Source organism: Dasypus novemcinctus, chromosome 9 (genome assembly GCF_030445035.2).
Source record: "Dasypus novemcinctus isolate mDasNov1 chromosome 9, mDasNov1.1.hap2, whole genome shotgun sequence".
Classification (NCBI taxonomy): Eukaryota; Metazoa; Chordata; class Mammalia; order Cingulata; family Dasypodidae; genus Dasypus; species Dasypus novemcinctus.
In genome coordinates this window covers 116177231-116202133 of record NC_080681.1, presented here as the reverse complement: position 1 = coordinate 116202133, position 24903 = coordinate 116177231, and the positions used below count along the sequence as shown (strand labels likewise).

Sequence of the window (24903 nt, the reverse complement as noted above, 5' to 3'; positions counted from 1 at the left end):
ACCTGTTAACCCAGGGAGCCGGCGCTGTTCCCATTTTATAGATGGTAAGGCTGAGGCCAGAGGTAGAGTGATTACTTCAGATCTCCAGCTAGAACGCAAGTGAGTTAGAACAGAATTTGGGTTTTCTGACTCCAAGTCCTCCGGAATGTTCTGCGGTGTCTGGATAATGGGCCCCATCCTGAAAGACAACTGTGCAGTTCAGAGTCGGAACTCCAGGTAAGAGCCGTAGCGTTGCCTGGTCCTGTGGCAAGAGATGTGCAGCTCCAACGTTCTCCCTGGCAGGCCATGTTTTTAACCTAACCTTGACGTTAAGAGCCACTGCTTACCAGCCCACCCGAGCAGGCTCGTACCACAGTCTTCCCTTTTCCCTCCTGGTGAGAGAGAACAGAGAAGAAAGGGAGGCTTAGGAAGCCCCCGTCTCATCCACTGACATGAAGAAAGGGGGGCCCTGGGGCTGCCACCCCCCTTTCCCAGCCCAGGACCTTGAAACTCACACATCAGCGTACTAAGATTGGGGGTTGGAGCTGGAAAAAGCTGCTCCTACGTCAGACCCCCCTTCGATGTCAAGGCTGGAAGCACCCAGTCTGACCCTCTCACTTTCACAGATGGAGGAGCAGAGGTCCCGAAAAGGTTAAGTGACTTGCCCAAGGTCACACAGCTAATTAGCGGCAGGGCCGGGACAAGTTCTATCTTGCTGGAAAGACGATCTCCTTCCTCGGAGGCAGTGGTGACCTCTCTCCTGGCCCCCACACGGCCATGGCCGCGTCTGGGGTTTTCCTTCCCAACTGTCGAGAGTCTTCCAAACCCGGAGGAGGCACGAGGAAGACAAGTAGAAAGCTGGTGACCTGAAAAAGGGAAGACTGAGCCTGGGGAAGGAGAGGGAGGGGGAAAGGAGCCACTTCAGGGGTAAGGTGAGGCAGCCATGCTCATCACCCTCATGTGAAGTGCTCCCGGTGGGCCAGCACTTTACAGTTTACAAAGCTCTTCCAAGGCCTTTGTCGTGTGTGATCCGTACAACCCGCTTGAAGTAGCCCTGTCACACCCGTATTACACCGAGACTCAGTGGGGGGGGGGGGGTGTCAGGAGCTCAGCGCCACGCAGGAAGTGATGGAGTGACAGGCCTGGGGGAGGGACACCTAGTTTTGTTCCCCTGTTTTACAGGTGAGGAAGGTGGGGGCGGGCAAGGAGGTGAGGCTCCAGGCCTTCTCCCTCATATGCTTGTCTCCACGCCCCTTCCCCTGGGGCTGTTCCCGTAGACACATGCTCTCCCCTAGAGATAGGATGCACGAACCCCAGATCCCGAGGAGAAATGGCCCGGGGCAGAAGCTTTGCCAGGGTCCACCTGGAGAGGCCGTGCTTTGTTTCCAGAGCTTCTGAGCATGGCAGTGGTGGCTAAGCTCCCAGGCTGTGCGGTCAGCTGGGCCCAAGTTCCAGCCCCAACTCCGCCCCGTGTCCTTGGCGAAATTACATCTCTCTGTGCCTCAGTTTCCTCATGTGCAACATGGTGTTTCATGGTAGGGTGGCTGCAGGGGTTAGATGAAAGCTGGTACACAGTAAGTGCTCAGTAAATGTTAAGGGCTCATTGTCGTTCTTATCAGCAGACTCAGAGGGGCTGCGAGGGTTGCCGGGCTCGGCCTCGGCTGCCCTGATGACACGTGTGGCACACGTCCTGCACTGCGTCCGGCCGCCACGTGGGAGGCTGGGGTCGAGGTACCCTTGCGCCTGGAGCTACAGAAGTGTGGGCAGAGGTGGCGGAGTGTCCGAGAGGAAGGAAGGGGATGGGTCCTCTGCACTTCCTTTCCCCAGAGGCTGTGCCAGTTCAACTCATTCTGTTTCAAAATAATCACTTAATTTGGAGAGGAAGAAAAGCTTTCCAGCTCTGCAGTCCAGAGTGGAGGGCATGCCCCAACCCCCTGTCGCGATCTGGTTGTTGCCTAGGGGAGACCCTGGGCCTGATCTGCTCTGCGGGGTCCCACGGGGCGCTCCAGAGAAGTTGTTCGGGGGACGAGGGAGCACCCACCTGGCCTCAGATCCCAGGAGGGCTCCTGGGCAGGTGGACGCACCTGCGGCGTCCATAGCCTGTAATAGCCGCCCAGCAGGATCCTCGGGCGACGGCTTAGCCTGCTTCACCTGGCCAGCCCCCGGCCCGAGCGAATGCAGGGCCAGCCCGTGGTCGCAAGAAAGGCTTGGGGTGGTGGGAGGGTCCCGCAGGGCAACTGTGGGAAGCACCTGGCCAGTCACAGGGGGACCCCACTCCCAAGTCCCTGGCAGAATCCTTGGGGTTCAACTCTTCACCCAGGTGGCTGTGGCCGCGTGCCACCTGAGACAGGCTTTGAAAGTCAATGATTTGAAACTGAGGAAGCCAAGGCCTCACGGGCCTCTCAGAATTCTCAGAGCAAACAAGCTTTTGGCAGGTTCAGAGAAAAGGAAACAAGATAGAATTTCCCCTCCGACTCACCTGGGGAAAAATTCAGACTGCTTGATGGTGGGGGCACCTGGGAGCTTGCTCCTGAAGTAGATTTAGGAGGCAAGGATCCTCTGGGGTTGTCCAGAAAGGCCCCTGAGACTTTCTATAGTTTCCCCATAGGAGCTGGTTCTAGGGTTAAGGACTAACAAAATTGGGACGTCCTTCCTGTGGTCTGGCTTCACTCCCTCCTGCTGCAGGTCAAAAGATGACAGGATCTTAGCTGCTTGTCCTAGCCTCAGCAGCTGAGTCGAGGAACTGAGTTCAAGTCCTCTGAACTTATCCCAGTGATGTTGAGCCAGCTGCTTCACCGCTTTGTACCTCTTTCTCCATCTGTAAAATGAGAAAGAATAATAATACCCACCTCCCCAGTTCTTGGTTAAGTGTAAAATCCTCAAGGAATGGAAGGTTGAGAAGTCTTCTGGGGCTGGGCTTGGTGAGCCTGTATCTTTCAGGAAGTCTCAGCGGGTAAGGAAGGCTGCTGTGGTCCACACACCCTCTGACTTTGCATAAATTCTTAAAGGGAGACCTTTCCCCGAGAAGCCAGACCCCTCATAACTAAACAGGGCACGGAATGACGAATCCCAGAAAGTGGGTTCTGGAGGCTACTGTTGACATAATTGAGACTAGCTATAAGGAGATGCTCCCTCTTTAAGTCGTGAGCTCTTGGGAGTGGGCTGGGGGGTCACTCTGGGGTGAGGGATTGGAGGGTCACTGGAAGGACCTCTGAGAAGGCCCCAGAAGCAGAGGGACGGTGCAAATGACTTCCCCAGTGCAGTCCTGGGCTCCCCCCGCCCTGATCCAACCCAGCCAGCGCTGGGGTGGGGTGGCTGCGGAGTCGGTTCTCTTCCCCGCCCCCAGCCAAGGCCAGTGGGGCACCTGCCCCTCCCCAGCCTGGAGCCCAGCGGGAGATGGAAAAATTCTGAGCAAACCCAGGGAGCCCTAGGCCCGGGTTCTCAATCTCGGATGCACAGGAGCTCCATGGGGGCAGGGGGGCGCTTTCAGATATCCCAGTGACCAGGCTGTGCTCCAAACCGAGAAACCAGACTCTCAGGGGAGGGGCAGGCTGTTTTGAAAGCGCCCCAGGTGATTGCAGTGTGCAGCCGGGGTTGAGACCTCAGGCCCGGAGTCAGAACAGGGGATGTCCCAGCTGTGTGGCCGCTCGGGCCGCGCCCTCTGAGCTTCACTTTCCTCCTCTGGAAAAACGTGGGAGCCCAGAACCGCCTGGCAGGGCTGTGAGACAGATTGGGAGGGAGCCCCGGGGGGAGAGAGTGCCCGGCACCCCGAGGTGCTCGCTCAGTGCTTGTCCTTCTCACACGTGCCGGCGGCTTTGCTCCGGCCCTGGGCCGTTCTCGGATTGGCACATCTTCCCTCAGAGGGAGGGCTGCCTTCGTCCCGGGCTGGGGGCAGGCAGGTGTGTCTGGGGCCCCTGGCGGCCCTGGAAGAGGGCCCTGGCTGGCTCTTGTTTGGACACATCTTAGGTAACCTTCGGCAAACAGTGACTCAGCCGGCTTGGCTGGAGACGCGGCCCTTCCCAGGCCGGTCCCGGCTTCCTCAAGTTTCTTCCCGCTGCATGTCAGGGCCCACGAGGATGTGGCAAGCGCCTGTGTCGATTTTCCTGGGGGGCCCTCGGGAGGGATTGGGGGCCGAGGGACGGGGGTCTCTCCTTTCCCTCCCCTTCCTCAGGCACGGGCTTTGCCTGAGAACCCACCTGCTTCCTGCACGCGGGGCCCAGGTCACCCAGCATTCAACCCCCAAGCTCTCCAAAGCCTTTCTCCCTTCCAGCCTCTATTCCAGGCAGGGAACAGAGGAATGCTGCCGTGCGCTGGCACCCGCCTCTCCTTCCCTCCTCCCGGGTCTGGAGCACCCTCAGAGCAGGGAGGGCCAGGAGGAACCCGGGGTATCCTCCCTGCTGCAGTGCCTGCGTCCCGAGCTAGTACCCCCAGGACTTTCCTACAGCAGGGAGCTCGCCCACAGCACCCTCAGCGGATCCCTCCCTGGAGAGCTTCCCTCGCTGACACATCTGAGGGTGTCTGGGCATTTCTGGGTCTAGAGGGTGGCCCGGAACCAGTCCCAGTTTCCCCACTGACCTGCTGTGTGGCCTCTGGCAGGTCACATCCCCTCTCTGGGCTCAGTTTTTCCATCTGTCGATAGCGAGTTGGGACTGCATTTTCTGGCATGTTGCTGCCAACTTGAACTGACTGAGACGTAGAATACGGCAAGGAGACCTCAGACCTTGAGACCAAATCCCTACAGGGAAGCCAGCCCGAGTGGGAGGCTGGTGCCATACCAGACCCTCATTCTACCCTGCACTCAGTAGCTTAGAAGGTTCCAGAAGATGGACACATGGCTTCTTTATACATGGGGAACTAAGAGTCGCCAGGGTCAGATGAGCGAATCCACCAGTGCCGGGGAGAAGCAGCGCTTCCCGGGAGCTGAGGAATGCTGGTAACCATCGCTGTCCCTTTCAGAGCCTTGGAAAGCTGGCATCCTAGCCCTGGCCTCATGGAGCTATTTGAGGAGGGAATGAGATCAGTCTCTGTAGCTTGGTACTTGGCAAATGGTCCCAGTCATTGGGAAATCAGTTATTTGCACGGGTGCTTCCAAGTCCCAACCCCATAGTGGGAGCAGGGGCGGTTGGAGTGGGGGGAGGCGGGTTGAGAAAGGGGAGGGTCCGGCTTTTGGTGCCAAAGACATTGTCTTCCCTGCTTCCTGAGCGAGCGCCCCGGCCAGGGTCCCGCTGTGCTCCCTGGGCCGCCTCCACCCTCTGGGGCCACTGGCTGTGGCCACGCCAGCTGCACCCTGCCGAGGCCATGCTCCACGGCGCCCCTCCACCCTCTAGAGCCCCTCGGGCAGGAGCTCTGAAACCTTAATTCATGAAACCTGTCGACCTGGGACCCAGCTCTCCAGTCCCCCGGGGCCTCCGTCCGGCGGCCCCTCTGCGGCTCGGGAAACCTGGCCTGGCTCCAGGGCTCGGAGGGTGGGTGCCAGGCAGCCAGTGGGGAGGTAGGGGGTGGGGGGGGCCTGCCCAGGCCTGTGGAAACGGTCACTCCACCTGGCTCTTGGTCCCATCAGGCACTACTTAAGAGGATGTTCCCTTAAATGTGCAGGGCCAAGGCAGCGCCTTCAGAAATGGAAATGGGACCCATTTGTTTATAATTTACTCACTGACACTTAACGGGAACCTGATGGGACCAATAAAGGCCCCGAACTCACCCAACTCCTTCCTTAAAAGTGCTGGAGCCAGCCCAGTCCTCTCCGGGCAAATGCATGCCACAGCAGAGCAAACCGCTGCCCCCACCCCCAAGCCTGCCTCCCCCCGCCGCCTCGCCCGGATCTTGAAAGTCCCCTCACTGTTCCCAAGCTCGGCCGGGCCCTGCCAGCCTTTCCAAGCTGTGGGGCAGGAAGGCAGGGGGCCCTCGCTTTCGAGGTAGAGGAGGGCCAAGGAGGCAATTTGGGAAAGGGCTAGAATCTTCTGGGTACAAGCGACGCAAAGAAAGGGGGCCGGCGATGGCAGGGAAATCCAGTTTTCAATTTTCCTCAAGAGAAAAATGAGTGCATGAGAGACAGAATAATTTTCCAGCGTGCCGACTCTAAGTGAAACCTCCTTGAGACATTGCGAGTTATTAAAGAGGAGGAAAGAAAAGAAATTGTAAGATCAGTTTGCCTTTAGCAGAACTGTACAATGCGCTCTTATTTCCAGGGGAATCTAATTAGAGGGCGGGCGGCCGCGTGAGGCTGGTGAACGGATGAAAGCCGGAGGTTGGGCTTGCAAGGCCGCCCTGGGCTGGGTGGGAGGAGGCCTGGGAGCGTACAAGTTGGGTCTTGGGACAACAATCTTGGGGACACTTCCTCTCCCGGCACCAGGCTTCACTGTGTGTCTCTGGGTTGGCGGCTTAACCCAAGCCTCAGTTTTTGTCCTTTTGAAATGGGAATAGCACACTGTTCTTTTTATAATGAGGATGAAATGTGGGAATTTACAAGGAGGGTTGACCCAGATCAGGTACTCAAATGTTTGCTTCTGTCCTTCTCTATTCAGCACAGCTCCCAGGCTCCCTGCCACCAACACGAACAAATCCTCATCGTCCCCCAGCATGCCCCCCCCTCCAGGGTCTCCCCTCATCATCTCCCACCTACTTTACCGCTGCCCCTCAGAATCTTGCACCCAGGCCCCCCGCCTCCTGCTTGTAGATGTCCAGCTCAGCTTCAGGGGCCACCGGGCTCCCCTTTTCTGCAGGACACAGAAGATGTTTTTCATAAGAGATCTACATGTTTGTTCAGAAATGTCTAACAAAGTAGAAGTCTCCAGAATTGTGAACCTGCACACACACCCAGGCTAGCCCTGGCTAACAGCTGATGCCTGTCCTTGCACGTCTATTTCACAGCAGCCAGGGCCTAGCTGCTTCCCACAACATCCATCCATCTACCTCGGATGCTGCAGCCCTGCCCTCCAGGTGCAGCCCCGGGCCAGAGAGAGCTGCTCTTTTCAGCAGCCCCTACCAGGGCTGCTTGGAGCTAGCACAGAACAGCACTGGGCAGGGGTGGGAGAGGGCAAGGAAGGGAGGTAGTAAAGGAGCATAGATGCAGTTTGGCATGGGAATGTTGTGCAGTTCCCAAGGCCTTTTCCCTGCCCTCAGTTAGAGAGATGGAGGGGCAACGAGGTCTGTAGCATGGGTTCAGGACTGACCTTGCCACATATAGTTGTGTGACCTTGGGTAAGTCACTGCCCCTCTCTGAGTCTCATCCTTAACTGGTTTACTCTCACTGCCTGTGAATTCAGAGTGTTGCGATGGTGCCAGTTATGCATCATAAATACCTGTTACCGCTGTTTCGTCTCCAAGGAGAGGTGAGGACCACTTGTTTTCCATTGGGAAGTCTAATCCCTCCACCCTCATCTCCTTAAATGAGAAGGTTGTGTCCATCCCGCAAATATCTAGAAGCATGATTTTGCCTGTCAGAGAACCAGTGAGCCTTCAGATTTCACCACCTCCTTGGCTGGCCACATTTTGGGAAAATAACATTATTTATTCTATCGAGATTTCAGTAAACTGGGCCCAGGGCAATAATTGTCCCAGGGTGCGAATAACAGATTTTATTTTTATTGATCAAAAAATTTTTTATCAAAATCACATCAAACTAGAAAAGGCGTAAGCAGCAGGATCAAATTGGATTTTAACTCCTTTAAAAAGTGGCTCCCTCCAGCAACTCATTTCCAAAGATGTCTGAGTCTTCGGAGTGCGATGCTCAACGTCCCGGGGGCGGGAGCGTGAGGGATTCCATGGGCAGGGGGCTGGTTCTGCAGCTGTCATTAAGATGCATCATTTGCATCTGGGCTGCCTCTGAGTGGCTCGAACATCTGGATGCAGAAGGGGGAGCTGAGTGTGAGCCTGTGGTTGGTTTATGGAACACCGGTAGCCCAGACCTCTTGGAACTGTTCAGCTGGCTAGCTGGGGCTTTCAGCGTGGGGCCAGGCGTCTGGCGTTGCATAAATACATCTTTAATGAGATTATTGTGCACAATGAACCTAACATAACCATCGACAATCACGTTGACTTGGAAAGCAAACCGTTGTGGGCGTCTGTTGGAAAATTGCAAGTTATTGCACAAATATGGGCCTATAGAAGGAGGCCGTTCATTCATTTATCCATCCATCCATCCATCCACTCATCCATCCATCCAATGATGAGCTCTTACCATAGATCCCAGAGAGAGCACTTACCATAGAGCAGGCCCTCTTCTGGGCACTGGGGATAAGGCAATGAACAAACAGATCAAAATCCTCGTCCTCACGTTGGGTAAACGTTGGCCCTCCGAATAGGTCCAGCAGGAGGCAGGTGTCAGGTGTGCTTCCTGGCTTCAGCCTTTCAAAGTCACTCTCCCAATACTGGGATGGCAGTTTTCCCCTTGCAAAAGCCAGTGGCACAACTGATCGCTGAACACGAAGGGAAAGATGGTAGGACAGGGGAAAGGAAACATAGATAAGGAACCAGGGTGGACAGAGGAAGGTGGAACAGGGGGTGGGTTTAGGTGCTGGGATGGGAGTGGAGCAACAGGGTGGGCCTCTGGTCAGGGCTCCAGGCCTCCTGGGCTGTGGTCTGTTACGAATCCAGTGACCCAGCAACCATGGCAAGTTGCAGGAGCAGGGGGCACGGTGAAGAAAATTCACCTGCCAGGCCTGGCCCGCTGACTGCGCCCACCTTGGGCTGAGCATCTTCTTCCCTGGTCTGAAAAAGCTCTGGGGTTTTGGACCACGAGGGGTTGAGGAATGGGCTGCCTCTTTCCATCCCTCCCTTTTCAGTCTGATGGACCTGAGAAGAGTAGTGTGTAGGTTTCCCCTGGGCTCTTATCGCGTGTCCGTAGAGAAGCGTGGCTTTTGTTTGTTTGCTGTTGCTATTTGCTCTGAATTTCCACAGAACAGTACTTCTCAAAGTGGGCCCCCACCCCCTCACCCCCAGCAGCAGCACCTGGGGACTTGGAAATGCAACCTTTCAGGTGCCACCTGCTGATTTGGCAACTCCGGGGTGGGGCAAAGCCATCCCTAGTTCAGCAAACCTTCCGACGATGCTGATGCCACTAAGGTTAGATCATGGTCTAGAAGACGCTGGGGCCGTGTGTGTGTGTGTGTGGGGGGCTTGATTTCTTTTTTGCAGTCATGCACTGGCTTTGGTGTCAGAAACACCTTAATTTGAATGGAGCCTTTGCCACTTAGCCTCCCTGTGAGCTTGTCTCTATGCCTCTCTGCACCTTTGCCAGAGAATACTTGCCCAAGAGCTAACTGTGAGGATTCTGTGATGCATGTGAGTTCCTGGCACATAGTAGGCCCTCACCAAGGTGTCACCCTCCTCCTGCCCTCTATTTCTCATTTTGTGAACGAAGCAGACCATTAAAAGAAGAGGAACTTGTTCAACAGGATGAGTGCTCATCACCTTTGAGAAACCATCTGCACCAACTCTGAGAGTGGCTGAATCCTAAGACAGGAGATTCAAAAAGGGACTACTTAGTGCCTTTGTTGAGTCCCACCCCATTGTTTTACAGGTGGGGAGAAACAGAGGCTCCAAGAGGCCGTGCGCCTGGCACAGGTGGCACAGCTTGCCAGAGCAGTCCCTCTTCTGCCCCGGGCCCCCACTCCCTTCTGACCACACAGGCTGTGTCCTTCCTTCCACCTTCTGCCCTGCCCTTTGTGCCATTTTTGCACAGACACTCACAGCCAACTGCTTTTTGCAATTATCTTTTGAAGCTGGAGACCACGTCAGTCTGGTTTTCTGCTGGGTCATTCACATCTAGCTCAGTTCCTGCCTGCAACATGCATTCAACACATATGTGTAGAGTGCGTGAATTAATTTGCGGGGCTTTTCTTTCGCTGCTTCTTCTCATGGTGGCTTTTCTGGGGACAGTCGCCTGGGCAGGGGGAAGGGGGCAGCGGGCCTTGGGACCCCCTGCCCTTGATGGGTGCTGGGGATGCCCCTCACTGGGCCCTCCCCTCCCTCCACCAGCATCCCAGCACTGGGGCCTGGCTCCAAGCTGGTGCCTGCTCAGAACCAAGTTCTCCAGGACCAGGGCGTCCGCCTGACATAGTACGTAACAGTAATTAAGAAATAAGCCGCCTTGCCCAGCTTCACAGCAATCATTTGGCTAAGTAACTACCATGGTCCAGTGCCTCAAAAATCACCATTAGAGTACGCTCCTTATGGCCATAAAATTTCTCGTTTTCTGCCTTTCATCAGCCTCCCCCTGCAATCTTCGCCTTGCTTTATTTATACATTCGTCCTCAAACAATGGCAATAAACTCTTTCCCAGAGTGTTGCAAATCAGAAATTTGTCCACATTTTTCCACCACCTTCCACCGTGGACCTGCTCTGCCTGGGAACGGCCCAGCCAGGCCAGCTGGAGAGGGCCGGGTTGCCGTAGATTGATGGGGGCACGACAGGATGGAGTTGCCGGGGAGAGAGGGCGGAGAGGGGGACAGCGGGAAAATGCACCATAAAAGGCCTCTCGCTGCCCAGCGACCAGCCGGAGATATGAGGGGCCCAAGGCTGGGGAGGGGAGGGAAGGGAGGGGGGAGCGAGGGAGAAGGCTGAGGCTTCTCCACCCCCTTCTACAAAGGGAAAAAGTCTGGGGGTCTGGGCACTGCTGGGTGGCAGGGTTGCTCCCAGGCGGAATTATGATCCCATAGTGTCCTCTAGTGCAAACTGCACCCCGAACTTAGAGTCCCAGGCTCTTCTAGAACCCCTCACTGGCCCCATCAATCGTTCTTTCATACAGCCACATGCTGCATGCAGCGTTTATTGAAAACCCTACTGTGTGCCAGACGCCGTGCTGGGCTCCAGAGTATGAGCTGGGGAATAAGTAAGATGTAGCCCAGGCCTCCTTCTCTGTTGTTTTTGGAAGTCCAGAAGCACCCCTTGTTTCTTAGAGATGGCACTCCAAAGGGTTAGACTTGTCGAAGGTTACACAGGAAGTTGGAGGCAAAGCCAGGGAGCCAATCCAGGGCCCTGGTCTTTCCAACAGCCTGCAGTCTCTCTGGGGACACTCCTCCGAGCCAGAGAGTAGCCCTTCCATCCGGCTGGGGTGTGGGTACTTGTGGCCGGTTTGGGGCCACTTCTGTGGTTTATATCTGGAATTCCTGGAGGGTAGCAGCGAGTGGAGATGTAGCTCGAGTCGGTGACCTTGGCTGGTGCCTACCAAAGGGAGGTCTATTCTGCTAGGCGGGATTCCAGGTAAAGCTTTTCAGCTTGGGGGTGCGTGGGAGGGGGACATGGCTTCCATCAAAGCAACTTGACCCAGTGGCAGGGAGTGTCTAGCTTGCAATTCCAGTGACCTTGCTGGACTTTCACGGCCGTGTTCTAGGGCTGGGTGCAGAGAGTGGCCCTCTGCAGGAGTAGCCAACTTTGGAGATGTATGCCTGTCTCTCTTGCGGTGGACATTAATTGCCGTAGTTTTTTCGGTGTAGGTCTGTGGGGCACATGCTTAATATGCCACATAACATTAGGTTTCAGTGTTTTCTGGCCTATTTAAAGAAAGATGGAGGTGGAGGATAGAGAGAATTTGGGTGGATAGAAATGACTCCTGAGGAGAAAGAAATCAGCAGAGTTCTGGGAGAGAATCTATGACTGAGGGAGCTCAGGTCAATTTCCCTTGTCTCTGTGATGCCTGGAGCCATGGTTTCCTTACTTCACTGATGGTGCAGTTCCCAGTACAGGATGTTACTGAGAACATTGTAGAACGATAAGAACCACAGAGTCGTTCTCATTCATCCTACCCTGGGAATGCCCAGTATAATGGAAGAAATAGACTTCCCATTGAGTCTTTTAATGAAGGCCCAGTCTCTACCCTCGGAGAATCCCAGTTTGATGAGGGGAATGCAGTGCTCACCTTCAAGAAGTTTAAACAAACCTCTTACAGACTGGAATATGGAGTGTATCTGTTAAATAATACATAGCCTTGAAAATTTAATTATCAGTCCACCGCAGGAGTCAATGCCAAGTGTGGAGGTGGTGGCAGAGCTGGCACATGGCACAGGGATTCAAGGAGATCTCTGCAGACCAGGTGGAATTTGAGTCCGGGTTTGGAGGGTGGAGGCAGCTGGACAAGGAGAAAGTAGGATGAGGACGTCCCAGCCTGCAAGCGGCGTGCAAAGGCCTGGAAGTGCGTGGTTCCTGCAGGGAGAGGCATGTGGGGACTTTGAATGCTGGGCTCACAAGTTTCCCCCTGATGGTTGGGAGGGGTCCTCTGAGACCACAATGCTGAGTTTAGCTGTGTGTCTACCATTTACTATTGTGTGACTCTGGGCGAGTTAATTGACCCCTTTGAGCCTCAGTTTCCTCATCTATAAAATGGAGCTAATAACAACACTTACCTCTGAGGGTTGTCATGACATTACACGAGTTGCTACAGGAAAGGCACTTAGTAAGATCGAAACCTATTAGCCATTCTTTTTATTCTTCTTCTCCTGTGACCTATGCTCAGCCCTGCTGTGATCTCAGAGCCCCGTCTATTGGGGAGCGTGAGGCCCAGGTTTACGCCAAGAGACAGCCCTTCCTAACAGCTGAGGCTGGAGGCGGGGGGTTAGTGGCCGGAGGGGGCGGGGCGGGGGTGCAGAAGCTGTTTTCCACCTCTGCCCCCTTGGCCGCTTTCACGCTGGCTGCAGCCCCTCTGCCTCCCAGGGCTCCTGCACTGCCCACGGGTGGGAGGCGGTGGGGAGAGGGGGAAGGAGGGTCCCGGGCAGGCTTGACTTCTCAGGCATATGGTCCTTTCACAGGCGCTTTGTGGGGCGCGGGCGGGTGGTCAGCTGCCTGTCCTCGTCGTGCGGGCAGCTTCTCCCGCCACTGGGGCCCAGCTGCTGCTGGTTCCCCTCCGCTGGTTTTGCGCCTCCCCCAGGCCTCCGCCCACCCTGCCCTGAGGATCCTTCGCTCTTGTCAGCATCTGCACCCCAGCCGGCTCTCTGACCTGAGACCCACCTGCCCTCTCCTCTCTGTGGGCACCTTTTGCATCTGGGACAGTTTACGGTGGGGTGGGATGGGATGTGGGTTTGTGCAAAGCCTCTACCACAGAAAAGCAAGGAAAGAAAGACAAGGGGGTATTCAGTCATTCATTCATTCACTCACTCATTTGTTCATTCATTCATGCATGCTTTCATTCATTGCCTTTGTGTTTTATGCCATGCAAATGTCCTTATTTCTAGGGGATACAGAGATGAACAAGTCCTTATTATATGCAGGCACCAGCAACAACTATAACAACAACAACAACAACAGCTAACATTTATTGAGCACTTTTTGTGTACCAGGAATTATTCTAAGTCCTTGTCTCCTTTTTTTTGTAGTTTTTTTCCACTATGGTAAAATATGCATAATTTAAAATTTTTTGTTTTCACTATTTTAAGTGTTCGATTCAGTGGCATTAAGTACATCCACAATGTTGTGTAACCTTCACAACTATTTCCAAAACTTTTTTCCTCAACTCAAATGGAAACTCTGTATCTATTAAAGAGTAAGTCCCCACCCCTGGTTTCCCCCAGCCCCTGGTAATCTCCATTCAAATTTCTCTATAGTTACATGTGCCTGTTCTAGATACTGCACATAAATGGAATATTTGTCTTGCTGTGTCAGCTTATTTCACTTAGAATAATGTTTGCAGTGGTCACCCACACTTAGCATGTCTCAGAATGTCATTCCTTCTTATCACTGAATAATATTCTTTTGTATACTATACCACATTTTGTTTATCCATCCATCTGTTGATGGGCACTTGGGATTTTTCCACCCTTGGACCACTGTGAATAGTGCTGCTGTGTATACCAGTGTGCAAGTACCTGTTTGAATTCCTGTTTTTAATTCTTTTGCACCTATAACTAGAGGTGGAATTGCTGGGTCATGTGGTAATTCTGTTTAACATTTTGAAGAATGTTAAACATTCTTCATTTTGGAGAACCGTTTTCCTCCAGGCCTTTGTCTTGCAGTCATCTTCATGCATGACCACCTTATGAGGGTGGTACTGTTCTTTTCCTCATTTTACAGATGAGGAAACTGAGGCCCAGAGAGGGAAGTCACTTTCCTGAGTTAGAATGGGGAGTGGGCTGTGATCATCTTACCAGTGGTGCCACTTTACATGTCTCAAGGTCCCATCCCACACCAACACCTTGAAGGGTAGAGGGAACAGCTTGTCTGATGCCCAGTGACAGATGGGACAGTGGTGATTCCAGGGACAAGTGACATGCTCAGGGTCACACGGCAGGCCAGGGACTGAGCCGAGTGCCAGTCTCCCACCAGCCTGGCTTCCATTCAGAGAAGAGACTGGGTTTGGGAGACACAGCCAGCTGGTCAACCTGGGGTGCCCATCACCCTGGGTCTCAGAACTCAGCCTCCAGACACACTTTCCTTCTCTTTCCTTCCTCCCTGCAGACTCCTGGCACTGCCTCCTCTTTAGAAGTGAAGAAAAGGCAAGGCTCCAAAGGTCTAATAACAAATCCAGAATCTATAGCTCGTGAGAGGCAGATCCAGAATTCAAACCCAGATCCATCTGACCCCTCGGCTTCTGCTCCTCCCATCACTGACATCTGCCGTGGCTGCCTTGGCCACGCGTGGTGAGAGAGGCCCCGATTGGTGAGCCCTCATGAGGGGCTGATGCAGCGAGCTTTGCTTTCCACCCAGCACTGGTCATTGCCCCTCCTGCTCATTCATTGAGCGAGATGCATAAATGACTGAAATAATCAAAGAAGTAAATGAAAACTGTGATTTTTTTTCAAGACTGTCTTAGAATCACAGAAGGAGTATAAAAGGGAATTGTGAGCTGAGCTCCTCTTGTTGTGGACTTGCTCCTGCTTCCAAGGCCTGAAATGCTCTTTCTCCCCTTCCCCCATCCCCGGCCACTGCTGTCTTCTAAAACCCCGTATTTGCTGCAAAGATGTCAATGTCTTAGAGACACTGAGTTGGACGAGCCCTCACGACATCTTCAGCTTCAGCCTCTTGCCTTAAGGCAGGTGAACCTGAGTTTTGAACTCTCCCTTCCCAGAAAGTTTTCTCTGACGAAGCTCCCTTGGCTCAGATGGTTCCTGCCTCCTACACCCCCTCTCTTCTTTCCCACATGTGACTTGTGCTTGATTCCCGGCTGGTGCAAAAGAAAAACCTCTAGATCCGTCCTGAGAAAACATGGCTCTGACTACTGACAATTCACCTACAGAGTACCATCTCAAGTAGTACTACTTCCTTCTTCCTAGATGTGCCCCTTCTCAGTGGCAATGTATAGAGAGTGCCCTCTAGTGCCTAAGGACAGTAGTACTATGCTGTTAGCACTGAAGTCATCATCAGAGACAACCCCCATTTTGTAATGCAAATTGGTTGAGTAAAAATAAAAAATCAGCCTGGAGAAGGAAAAGTTTTGTCAGGTTCAGGTTGGGAAGTTCAGGTTAGGTTGGGAAGCTGAAGGTGGGAGTTCCAACCCCGGCTTTTCTAAAGACACTCTCCTTCCTGTTACTTCTTTCAGTTGCTAAGAAATGATGTAGGATTCAGAGTCAGGCTGACCTGCTTCCCCACCTGCCAATCCCCAGCCCCGGGGAGGCCCCTCTGGGACGCGAGAGGGTGCCGGGCAAGGGGCCGGAAGCCCTGGGTTCTGGTTCCTGGCTCACAGGGTCCTTCGGACGTCACCTGGAGGTCTTGCCCTCTGCCGGTTATTGGGCCCCGTGGAGGGGGAGAGGTCAGGCTGCCCCCATTCCAGAACTCCTTTTGCCAAGAAGAGTTGTTTGCTGGATGAAAGCCAGTTCACACCTTGTCTTCTCCCAAGTGGATAATTAGGACGTGGGGTGCAGCCCGAGAGGGCTGAGTTCTGGCTCCGGACAAGCCTGGAGAGTCCTGCTCCTGCCACCACCCGGCTGGATGGCCCTGGATGGCCCTGGATGGCCCTGGATGGCCCTGGATGGCCCTGGATGGCTCTGGATGGCCCTGGGACTCTGAGCTTTGGCTCATTCCTCCGGGACAGCTGCCCTGGTGCAAGGGTGGGAGATAATGGACTCCCCAGATGTCCTGGAGCTGTGAGACTTTCCCAGATCCTCTGGAGCTTCCCAAGACCAAACAGAGCCTCACGGGGGTGGGGGGAGAGGAGAGGGGAAGGGGCGGCAGCAGGAGGAGGAGGGGAGGGGGAGGTGCCTGGGAGTTGATGAAGATGCCATCTGCCAAGGTTGGTTTGCAGGGGGCTGGCCGTGCACCCCTGCTCAGCCCCTTCTCTGCTGACCCCACATCCCCACCTGGCTGCCGGGACTGTATCCCCTGGATGGGATGGGGCACCAGGCTGGGGTTTCTGTTCTCCAGGATAGGGGAGCAAACCGTGTGGGGCCATACACAGCCAGGAATAAGCTTGGTCCAGGACCCGGCCTCTCTTTCCCCCTCTGGGGAAGGAGGAGCCCTGCAGTGCAGAGCTGGGCCAGTTTCCCCTTTGATTTCCCAGGGCCTGGGGACAGGGAGGGTGCCAGGAACACATGTGAAATGCCTCGAGTGTGGAGAGGTCTGCTCTGCCCCTGCGATGAGAGCACCAGGGTGGTGGAGGAGAGCGCCTTCCTGGAGGGGTGACCCCAAGGGGAGCCAGAAAGGAAGTTAATATTTACTGACCACTTACTTGTCCCGCTGTATTAGTCAGCCAAAGAGGTGCTGATGCAAAGTACCAGAAATCTGTTGGTTTTTACAAAAGGTATTTATTTGGGGGAGTCCAGCTCAAGGTGCCAGAGGAGGTACTTTCTCACTCAAGCTGAAGTAAGACGGCAGGCCTGGGGTCTCCTTCCTTCTTCCCCTAAGGCTCCGGGGGCCCAGCTTCTTCTGATCTCAGCTGTAGGCTGGCACAGGGCTTGTCTCTTTCTGGGCTGCCCCAGCTCAGCTGCTCTGTTCTCTTCATCTGCGAACTATCAGGCAAATGGCTCATGTCTCGTCCCAGGGCCTCTGCCGTGTCCATGGAGCTTGCTCTCCCTTCCTCTCTGTGTCTTCTTCTGTGTGTCTTCTTGAGTAAGGTCTGTTTCTATCTGCCCGCCAAGGGGGCAGGGACTCAACCCTGATTCACCTGGCCGAATCAAAGCCCTCCTCTTGATTTAATCAAACACACTTAAAACCTTTGAATTTAATACAGCTAAAGGGTGTCAAGTCCAGGGGAACAGATCAGTTTACAAACATAATCCGTATCTTTTTTGGGGAATTCATAAATAATATCAAATTGCTACTCCCCCGAACCATCTATGTGCCTTTGTGTACTAACTCACTTGCCATTCATTCATTCTTCCCAAGTGAGCGTCCACTTGTGCCCAGCACTGGAGATTCAGCAGTAAATTAAAAAGGCAGACTTTTTTGTATGGAGCTTATACTCGGTGTAGGTCAGGCCTGGGGTAGGATGGGGACAAACGAGAAACAGAATATTTAGCCTGTCTGACTGTGGTCCACTCTGTCAATGAATGCAGAGCCAAGAAGGGGGCAGGGGCGCCCCCACTGTTCTCCACGCTTCACAAACGTGGAATCCGCAAACGCAGGCAAACCGTCTAGAGCCCGTGCTCTACCGGCCTGGCCGGCAGCAAGGGGCAGAAGTTTGCCAGGCCAGGAGGGACCTGGGCACGGCGCTCTCGGCAGGAGGTGCGGCTTGTGCAAAGGCCCGCAGCCCCTGGGGCCAGGAGGGGTGTTCCAGGGAGAGAGGAAGGGGCTTGGACGCTGGGGCGGGGCTGGGGTGAATGGAGTGGAGGGACGGGGTGGGTTCCCAGCTAACAGGGATTCCCAGTCCCTTGGTGCCAGGCTGGTTGGGTGTGAGGCCTGAAGGGAGAGGGAGGGGATGCTAGAGACGAGGGCAGGTGGGTGCCGGCGGCTGGCACCCAGAGAGGGTGCGGGGAGGCAGCTCCACCCCCTCGCTCTGCCCTTGTGCGCCAGGCCCGCAGACTTTGCCCAGCACGCGCTGGTTACAGCTGAGCAGTTCGCTCGCTCGCTCGGAGGGGCCAGGCAGGCGCCCGCCCTGGCCTCGCTCGCCGGCCCCCAGCTGAGCTGTAAATGACTTTTCCATTTTCCGAGACCTGCGCCCTGGCCTGTTTGGTATTCAGGGACGACCGGCCCATACTGGCCAGCTCTCGGCGCTGCCCGAATTACTTGATTAAAACGCATATCAACTATTATGTGCTTCGTTTCTCTGCCGCAGTTCCACGCTGGGCCTCCGTTAACTGTAATAAAGGCTGTGCTGGGGAGAGGCGCGGAGCAAGGGAGGGGGCTGCGGGGACGACCGTGAGTCGGGGGTGCTGAGAGAAGGACCCAAACCTTGAGGCTGTTACTGGCTTCCACTGATCAAGGGTGACGAGGAATTGGGAGCCGCATCGCCCCCCTCCTGCCCTCTGAGAGGGGGAGAGGTCTAGCAGTTGTGGCCAGCTCATTTCTAGGCTTTACCTCTGGCAAAAAAGGGACAGCAGGGAAAGGTTGGGGGACAGAGAAAGAGCCAACTTGGCTTTCATGGTCAGAAGTGATAGAACAGAGTTTGTTGGGGGGCTGGGGAGGAGCCCTGGGTCCTGGGTTTTGCTCCCAGACTCACTGCTTTCAGGGTGCCCTGGGTCTCCACTGACCATCCGTAAAATGGGCTCATGCTGGTTGCTTGATGCTCCAAGGTTATTGAGAGAGACTGTGCTGGGGCAAGGAAAGGGCTTGTAAACTGCAGAGTGTGCACACATTAAAGTGATGAGTATAGCGGTGCATCACAGTTGAAAAGGAACTTGGTGATCATTCTACCGAACCCTTCATATAAGAAGACTTTATTGAGTGCCTGCTGTGTGCCAGGCACAGTCTTGGCTGCGCTCAAGGATGTCCCAGCCCAAGGGGACCGACAGACCTGTATGCAGACAAATTCAGTCTCCTGATGACTGTTAAGAGCCTCCGGGGTGGGCATTGCGGTCAGCCCAGATGGGCCAAGGAAGCCTTGCTGGGGGAGGCTACCCACGAGTGGGCCCTGCAGGATGAACAGGAGTGCACCAGATGAAAGGGGGAGAACCCTTCCAAGCAGGGGAACCGCATGTTCAGAGGCTCGTTCATTTAAGGAAGCTGCGAGCAGCTCCATGTGGCTGGACAGAGAGGACAGTGGAGAGCAGCGGGGTGAGTCTGGATCCCCCAGGGCCAACTGGGGTGGGCCTCGCTGGCAGAGTCAGCGGCGGCGAAAGCTAGCTGGCTTTGAAGGAGAAGGCGGAGGCTGCGGAGAGAGGATGGGAACTGCCCCCGGCCGAGTTCCACCCACACCATCCATCCGGCCTGGGCCGCTCAGAGCACACCTTGCTCCTGCTCACCTGGGGCGCTGAGAAACCAGCCCAGCCCCGCAGCTCTCCGTCCTCCCTCCATCCTCCGGCTGCTCTGCGGCCTTTGCGAACCATGTAGCTGTACCCGTCTTCACATTTAATGCCTGTCCTGGTCCCCAACTTGGCTGCAAGCACGCTCTCCCCATTGGACTGGGAGGTCCCCAGGGCGGGAGTGACATCTCCCCATCAGACTGGGAGCTTCCGAAGACAGCGTTAACTGTCCCTTAGGACTGAGTGTGCCCAAGGGCGTGGCACCGCGTTTCCACCCTCAGACTGGGGGGCTGCATTTCTTCCTTGCTCTTTACCTGAATCCCGCATCCCTGAGCACAGGGAGGGGTCCACGACTCCAGAGAGGGTCCCTCAGCATATCCCTCTCCCTTGGGCTCTGTCCCACCCCCCTTTCGCCTTGCCATCCCCCTGGTGCTGGAGAGCCAGGGGGCTGCAGCTGCGGCTGGCAGGAGGCTGCCAAGAGATGGGCAGACGGAGCAGGTACCCGCTCCCCGCCGCCCACCCTGGATCCAGCCTCTGTCTAATGAATGCGCTCCCATGTCCTCTCCTGCCTGGACCCCCCCAGCGCCGGCTGCCAGGCTGCGCCAGCTTTCGGCGTGTGGCAGACTCAGCTCTAGAGTGCCGGGCCTCTCTGCGGCCAAGTCCACCTAATCCCGTTGAATAATTTAACTCTGAGGCCAAGGGGTCCCTGGTGTGGGGGGGAGGAAGGGCGCCACTGGGGGCTCCGGAAAGGTGGAAGCCCGGGGGAGGTGCCGTGGCAGCATGCTTCCTTGGCCCTGCGCCCCCTCCCCAGGCGTTTTCTGTCCTCATCAGTATCATTATCACTGATCATAATAATCACCCCTCAGGTGCCTTTTACAGGCTACAAATTACTCCCATCGTCTTTCTTTCATTCCACTCTCAAAGCCATGCTGTGAGGCATGCCGGAGCATATTACTGTCCTCATTTTTACAGCTGAGGAACCCGAGGTCCAGAGAAGGAAAACGACTTGTCCAAGGCCACACAGAGAGGGGGAGGGGCCGCAGAGCCCAGAATCCAGGTCTTGGGCCTCCCAGACCAGGGCTCTGGACTAGACCCCTGAGGCCCCAGAGAGGCCCTGAAGCTCTCTCCCATTGGCCACTTCCTCTGCATCCCTCTCCAGGAGTGGGCTCTTAGCTGTGTGGCCACTGCCAAGCAACTGAACCTCTCTGAGCCTTTCAGTAGTCCCAGCTTCATGCACCTGTCCTGAGGCTGGCACTGAGAGGAAGTAGGGGCTCTTTTTCAGGGGCCTGAAGTCCCTAAACAGACTGCAGTTCTTCCTCCCTGGGCAGTGGGGTGGAGCCCTGCCCACCCTCTTACCAGCCAGGGCATTGCTGGGCAACCTCTGACACCCAAGGATCATTCCAGACTCTTCCACACAGCAGAGACCCAGCCTCTGAGCCCTGCCGGGCCTTCCCCAGTCTGGGCATCTTTCTGGATTCACAGAGTTCCCCATATCCCTTCTGAGTAGGGGGTGGGGCGCACATGAACATGGGGTGCAGCTGACCTAGAGCTCCATGGCCAGTCTAGAAGCCTGCATAGAGGGCAGGGGCAGCGCACGGGGCCTGAGGACCCGGCAGGGTCCTGTGTCAGAAGCACCTCGGATTTTCTCCCGCAGGCACATCAACCACACGCTGGTCATTTGCTAACAATGTGCACAAGTTCAGCCACAGCTCACGAGCCTGACCTATTATTTCCTTAATATTCCACTTTGTACAAAATAGATTTTAAAACTTAATTCAGGGAAACTAATGCCCTTGTAAAGGGAAAGTGAGTAGCATTTCCCTATAAATAGGTGGCAACCATAAACAACTGTGCTAAAATACACGATGTTTGGGTGTCCTTTTGTGGAAGGGCCTAGGATAGCCGTGTATTCAGCAGGTGAAGCAGTGGAGGAAGAGGGTGACTTAGTACAGTGGAAAGGGCCGTGGGGGGAGAGCAGGGTTTGAGGGCTGGTGTGGACACTAACTGAGAAGCCGTGGGCCTCTTTGGTCCCCTGTGACTCGCTTTCCCTCCCCTGGAGCATGAACTCATGCTTGCCGAGGCTCGTCTAGCTTTTTCTCAGCCTGAGCCCCCAGGGAGCACAGAGATCAAATTCTGCCTTTCACTGTGTGCTTAGCCCAGTGCATGGCACACAGCAGGTGCTCAATAAAGGCTTTGATGAATGAGTGAATGAATGAATCAATGAGTGAATGACAAAAATAGAATTGCTTCCAGGAAATCAAAGACAGAGAAAGAAAGGAAAGGGGAGAAGTGAAGGCAAAAGGGAAAAGAGGGAGAAAGCAGGAGCGGGAAGGGAAGAAGAGAATCTGCCAGTCTGCCCTCATTTTCCCTCTCCCTCTCCTTTCTGTGTCCTTCTCTTACTGGCCCTCCTCCCTCCTGCTTCCTACAATCTCCAGGGTCGCTGCTGAGGGGAGCTGGGGGGCTTCCTGCTCAGACCCCCCAGAGGCACAAGTTTGATGGGGGTGGGAGCCAGATCAGTCCCTGGGGTGTCCTCAGACCCTTCATCTGAGGAGCTTGATCGAACCCTTCCTGCAGCCTCCCTGGCCTGGACCTGAGGCAGAGCAGTGCCCTGACCTGGCAGCCCCATCCAGGGCTGGGAAGTGAGCTGCTAGGCTCTTTCTGAACAGGGAGGCAAAGACCTTCTCCCACCCCAGGCTCCAGGGCAAACATGGATGGGGGTGATGGGGGACGAGCACGGCCATTGCCAAGGTCATCCAGGTGAGGCTTCCTCCTCTAGCCTGGAAGGCCGCTCAGAGATGCTGGAGCTTCCCAGGAAGGACTGCACCGAGGCCTTTTTTTTCCCCCTCTAAGGATATTTTACACATTTTAAAACAGCAACACCCTTATCTTTTAAAAGCCCATAGTGGCTGAGACTGCCTACTCATGGCCCGGTGAGTAGCCTGGACAGGGCCCGTGGGGCAGTGCTGGCCTGGAGGTCCTGGCGGAGGAAGAGGGGCCATCCCAGGGGGTGTCCAGAGGGACACTCATCCTGCAGGATTAAAACGTAGATAGATGCCTGCCCCCAGCTTTGGCTCCAAATCGCTGCCGTCATCAGACCATGTAGCAGTCCAAATAGCCCAAGCCCCTCATGTTAAAAGTGGAGAAACTGAGGCCCAAGGAAGGGAGGTAGCCTTCCTAGGGTCACGCAGGCATTTAGGGGCAGAGGCAGGCCTGGAATCGAAGCTCCCAGCCCTTGTACCCTCCCTTCCTTTCTTCCTTCATTTTTGTAGTATTTTCCAAAATGCAATAGCACCATTGTTTAAATGTTCATCATTTTAAAAATACTAAAATATAAACAAGTATAAAGAAGAAAATTCTAGACCTGCCACCCTGAAGGTTAGCACGAATGAGTGTTTTGGATAGAGTGTCCGATGATGTGCTATGCCTGCCTTTTCCAATCGTGCGCACCATCTCTGCACACTGGTTCCTACCTTGCCCTTTTCTTAAAGTACAGTGACGTCTCCCTTTTCGGTGTACAGTTCTGGGAATTTTGACAAATGTCTGTCTTTCACCAGGAAACCGTCCCTGAGCCCTAGACTGTTGGTTTAAAAAAGAAAAATGGCATGGATGTGCCATAAAGTGTTGAAGCAATCCCCTCCGGTTGGGCAGCGGGGTTGCTTCCGGCCTCCGCTGATGAACGGTGCTGTGGTGAACGTCCTTGCACTGACTCCCTGTGCTGGGGGAGATCTGATCCTCAGAGGAGTGAGGGCTCCAAAGGTGGGCGCAGACCCCAGCAGCACCCACCAGGACACCCCTCTCCCTCTCTCCGGGCTGTAGGGAACCGGCTGGACGAGGGCTCGGACGTTGAGTCAGAACCCGACCTCCCGCTGAAGCGCAAGCAGCGCCGCAGTCGGACCACGTTCACGGCCGAGCAGCTGGAGGAGCTGGAGAAGGCCTTCGAGAGGACCCACTACCCCGACATCTACACCCGCGAGGAGCTGGCGCAGAGGACCAAGCTGACCGAGGCGCGTGTCCAGGTGAGCGGCCCCTGGCGTGCCCACACTGCGGCCGTGTTCCGGAGACGGGGGTTGGGAGGCGGCCTGGCCGGTCCGCGTATTCGGGGTGGGGTGGGGTGGGGGAGGGGGCCCTGGGTTCTGCAGCATCCGTTAGACGATGCTCGTGATGCAGACTCAGCCGGCAGCAAGTGTGGGTGGGGGCAGTCCCAGGGGAGCCAGGGATGTGCTGTGGCCCGCCGGGGTCATCCATCCAGGTGACAAATATTTCAGGGAAAAGGAGGAGGGAGGAGAGGGGCCAGGGAGGGGAGAGAAGAAAAGAATAGAAAGAAGTGAGGGGGGAGGGCGGCCTCTGTTCTGCGGGAAGAGAAGGCTCAGGGGCTGTGAAAAATCCCCTTCAGATCCTGGGGGAGTGGAAGTGATTAGGAGGGAAGTTTCCAAACAGGTCCGACTTCCGAGAGGAATGAGGGCTAGATTTCCACTAGGGGCCCCACCACACAGGTTGGGTCGGCCTGTTCCTGGGGGGCTAGAAGCTTCCACGCCCTAAAGTATTTCCTAGTGGGTGGGGCTGGGGGCGGGGCAGTGGGAAGAGCGAGGGCCAGCGAGGGGTGCCGGGCGGGCCCCCACATCTGTCCAGTGACAAGGGGAGGAGACTCGGCTCCCCCCCACCCCTGCCCCTCAGGCGCCTGGTGCGAGGGTCTCTGGAAGCCTGGCCGGGCAGGCAGGGCTGGGGGCGGGGGTGGGGAAGAGGAGCCCAGACTTCCCCAGGGAGGGCGGGGAGGCGGGTCTGCGGAGGGCTGGGAGCACTTCCCCAACGGGCACCGGACGCCCCTGTGTGCCAGCCACAGTGGGGGCGCTCGCAGGCAAGGCTGGTGCAGCCCTTCCAACCCCTCGTCTGGTAGGAGTTGTCGCTCCCGAGCCACAGGGAAACTGAGGCGCAGAGAAGCGCGGCGTCCAGGTGCTGAGCTCCCGGTGGCTGCGTGGGGCCGGGGCGGCGGCTGAGCGGAAGCCCAGGTTCCTTCCATTCAGGAGGAGGAAGAAGCCGACTCAGAACGCGGAATGGGAAAGCGGCAGGGGGTCCTGGAAGCAAGCCTTGGCTTTTAGGGCCCCCGGAAGCAGGGTGCGCCCCTCAGCCCTTTCCACCCCGCCCCTGAGTGGGGGTCCTTGGCTGCCCTTGAGGGAGACCCCCAGGGGAGGGGCGGGTGGCGGCAGCCAGCTCATCTCATTCCCTTCCCCTCTCCCAGGGCGACATCCGAGCCCGCCCCCACGCAGGGCCCCCACCCCCCCACTCTCCTGCAGCTGTTCCGGGCGCATTCCTGGGTGCTTTCTCATTCCCAAGTCTGGCGGCCGCGGCTGCTTCCCACCACCTTGAAGCCTGACCGCTCCTTGTAAAATTTCCTGGCTGTCAGGGCAGTGCTTTTATTGGCCCAGGGGACCCAGAAACAGGTGTCACTCAAGGTCAAAGGAGGGTGGGAGGCTGGGAATGGGGGCGCAGCCAGAGTCCAGGCAAAGGCCTATTGCGGGACCAAGGCAGACCCTCTCTGCGTGCTGATGCCCCTATCATATGTGGCTTCCAGGGCAGGGCTGGGTTTCCTCCTTCAGACTAGGAGCTGTCCCCAAGGCAGGGGGTGGGTATCCTCCTGCAGACTAGGAGCTGTCCCCAGAGCAGG

General features: G+C 55.8%; 1 protein-coding gene across 4 annotated transcripts in view; it reads left to right on the top strand.

Annotated features, from left to right (window-relative positions):
- The window catches only part of PAX7 (paired box 7), a 100905-nt gene that overhangs the window by 29026 nt on the left and 46976 nt on the right, over positions 1 to 24903 (top strand). For all 4 annotated transcript variants that reach the window (XM_058304831.2, XM_058304833.2, XM_058304830.2 and 1 more), the window contains exon 5: positions 23058 to 23257. In XM_058304831.2, the coding sequence (XP_058160814.1) occupies positions 23058 to 23257 (200 nt within the window). The remainder of the gene's footprint in view (positions 1 to 23057; positions 23258 to 24903) is intronic.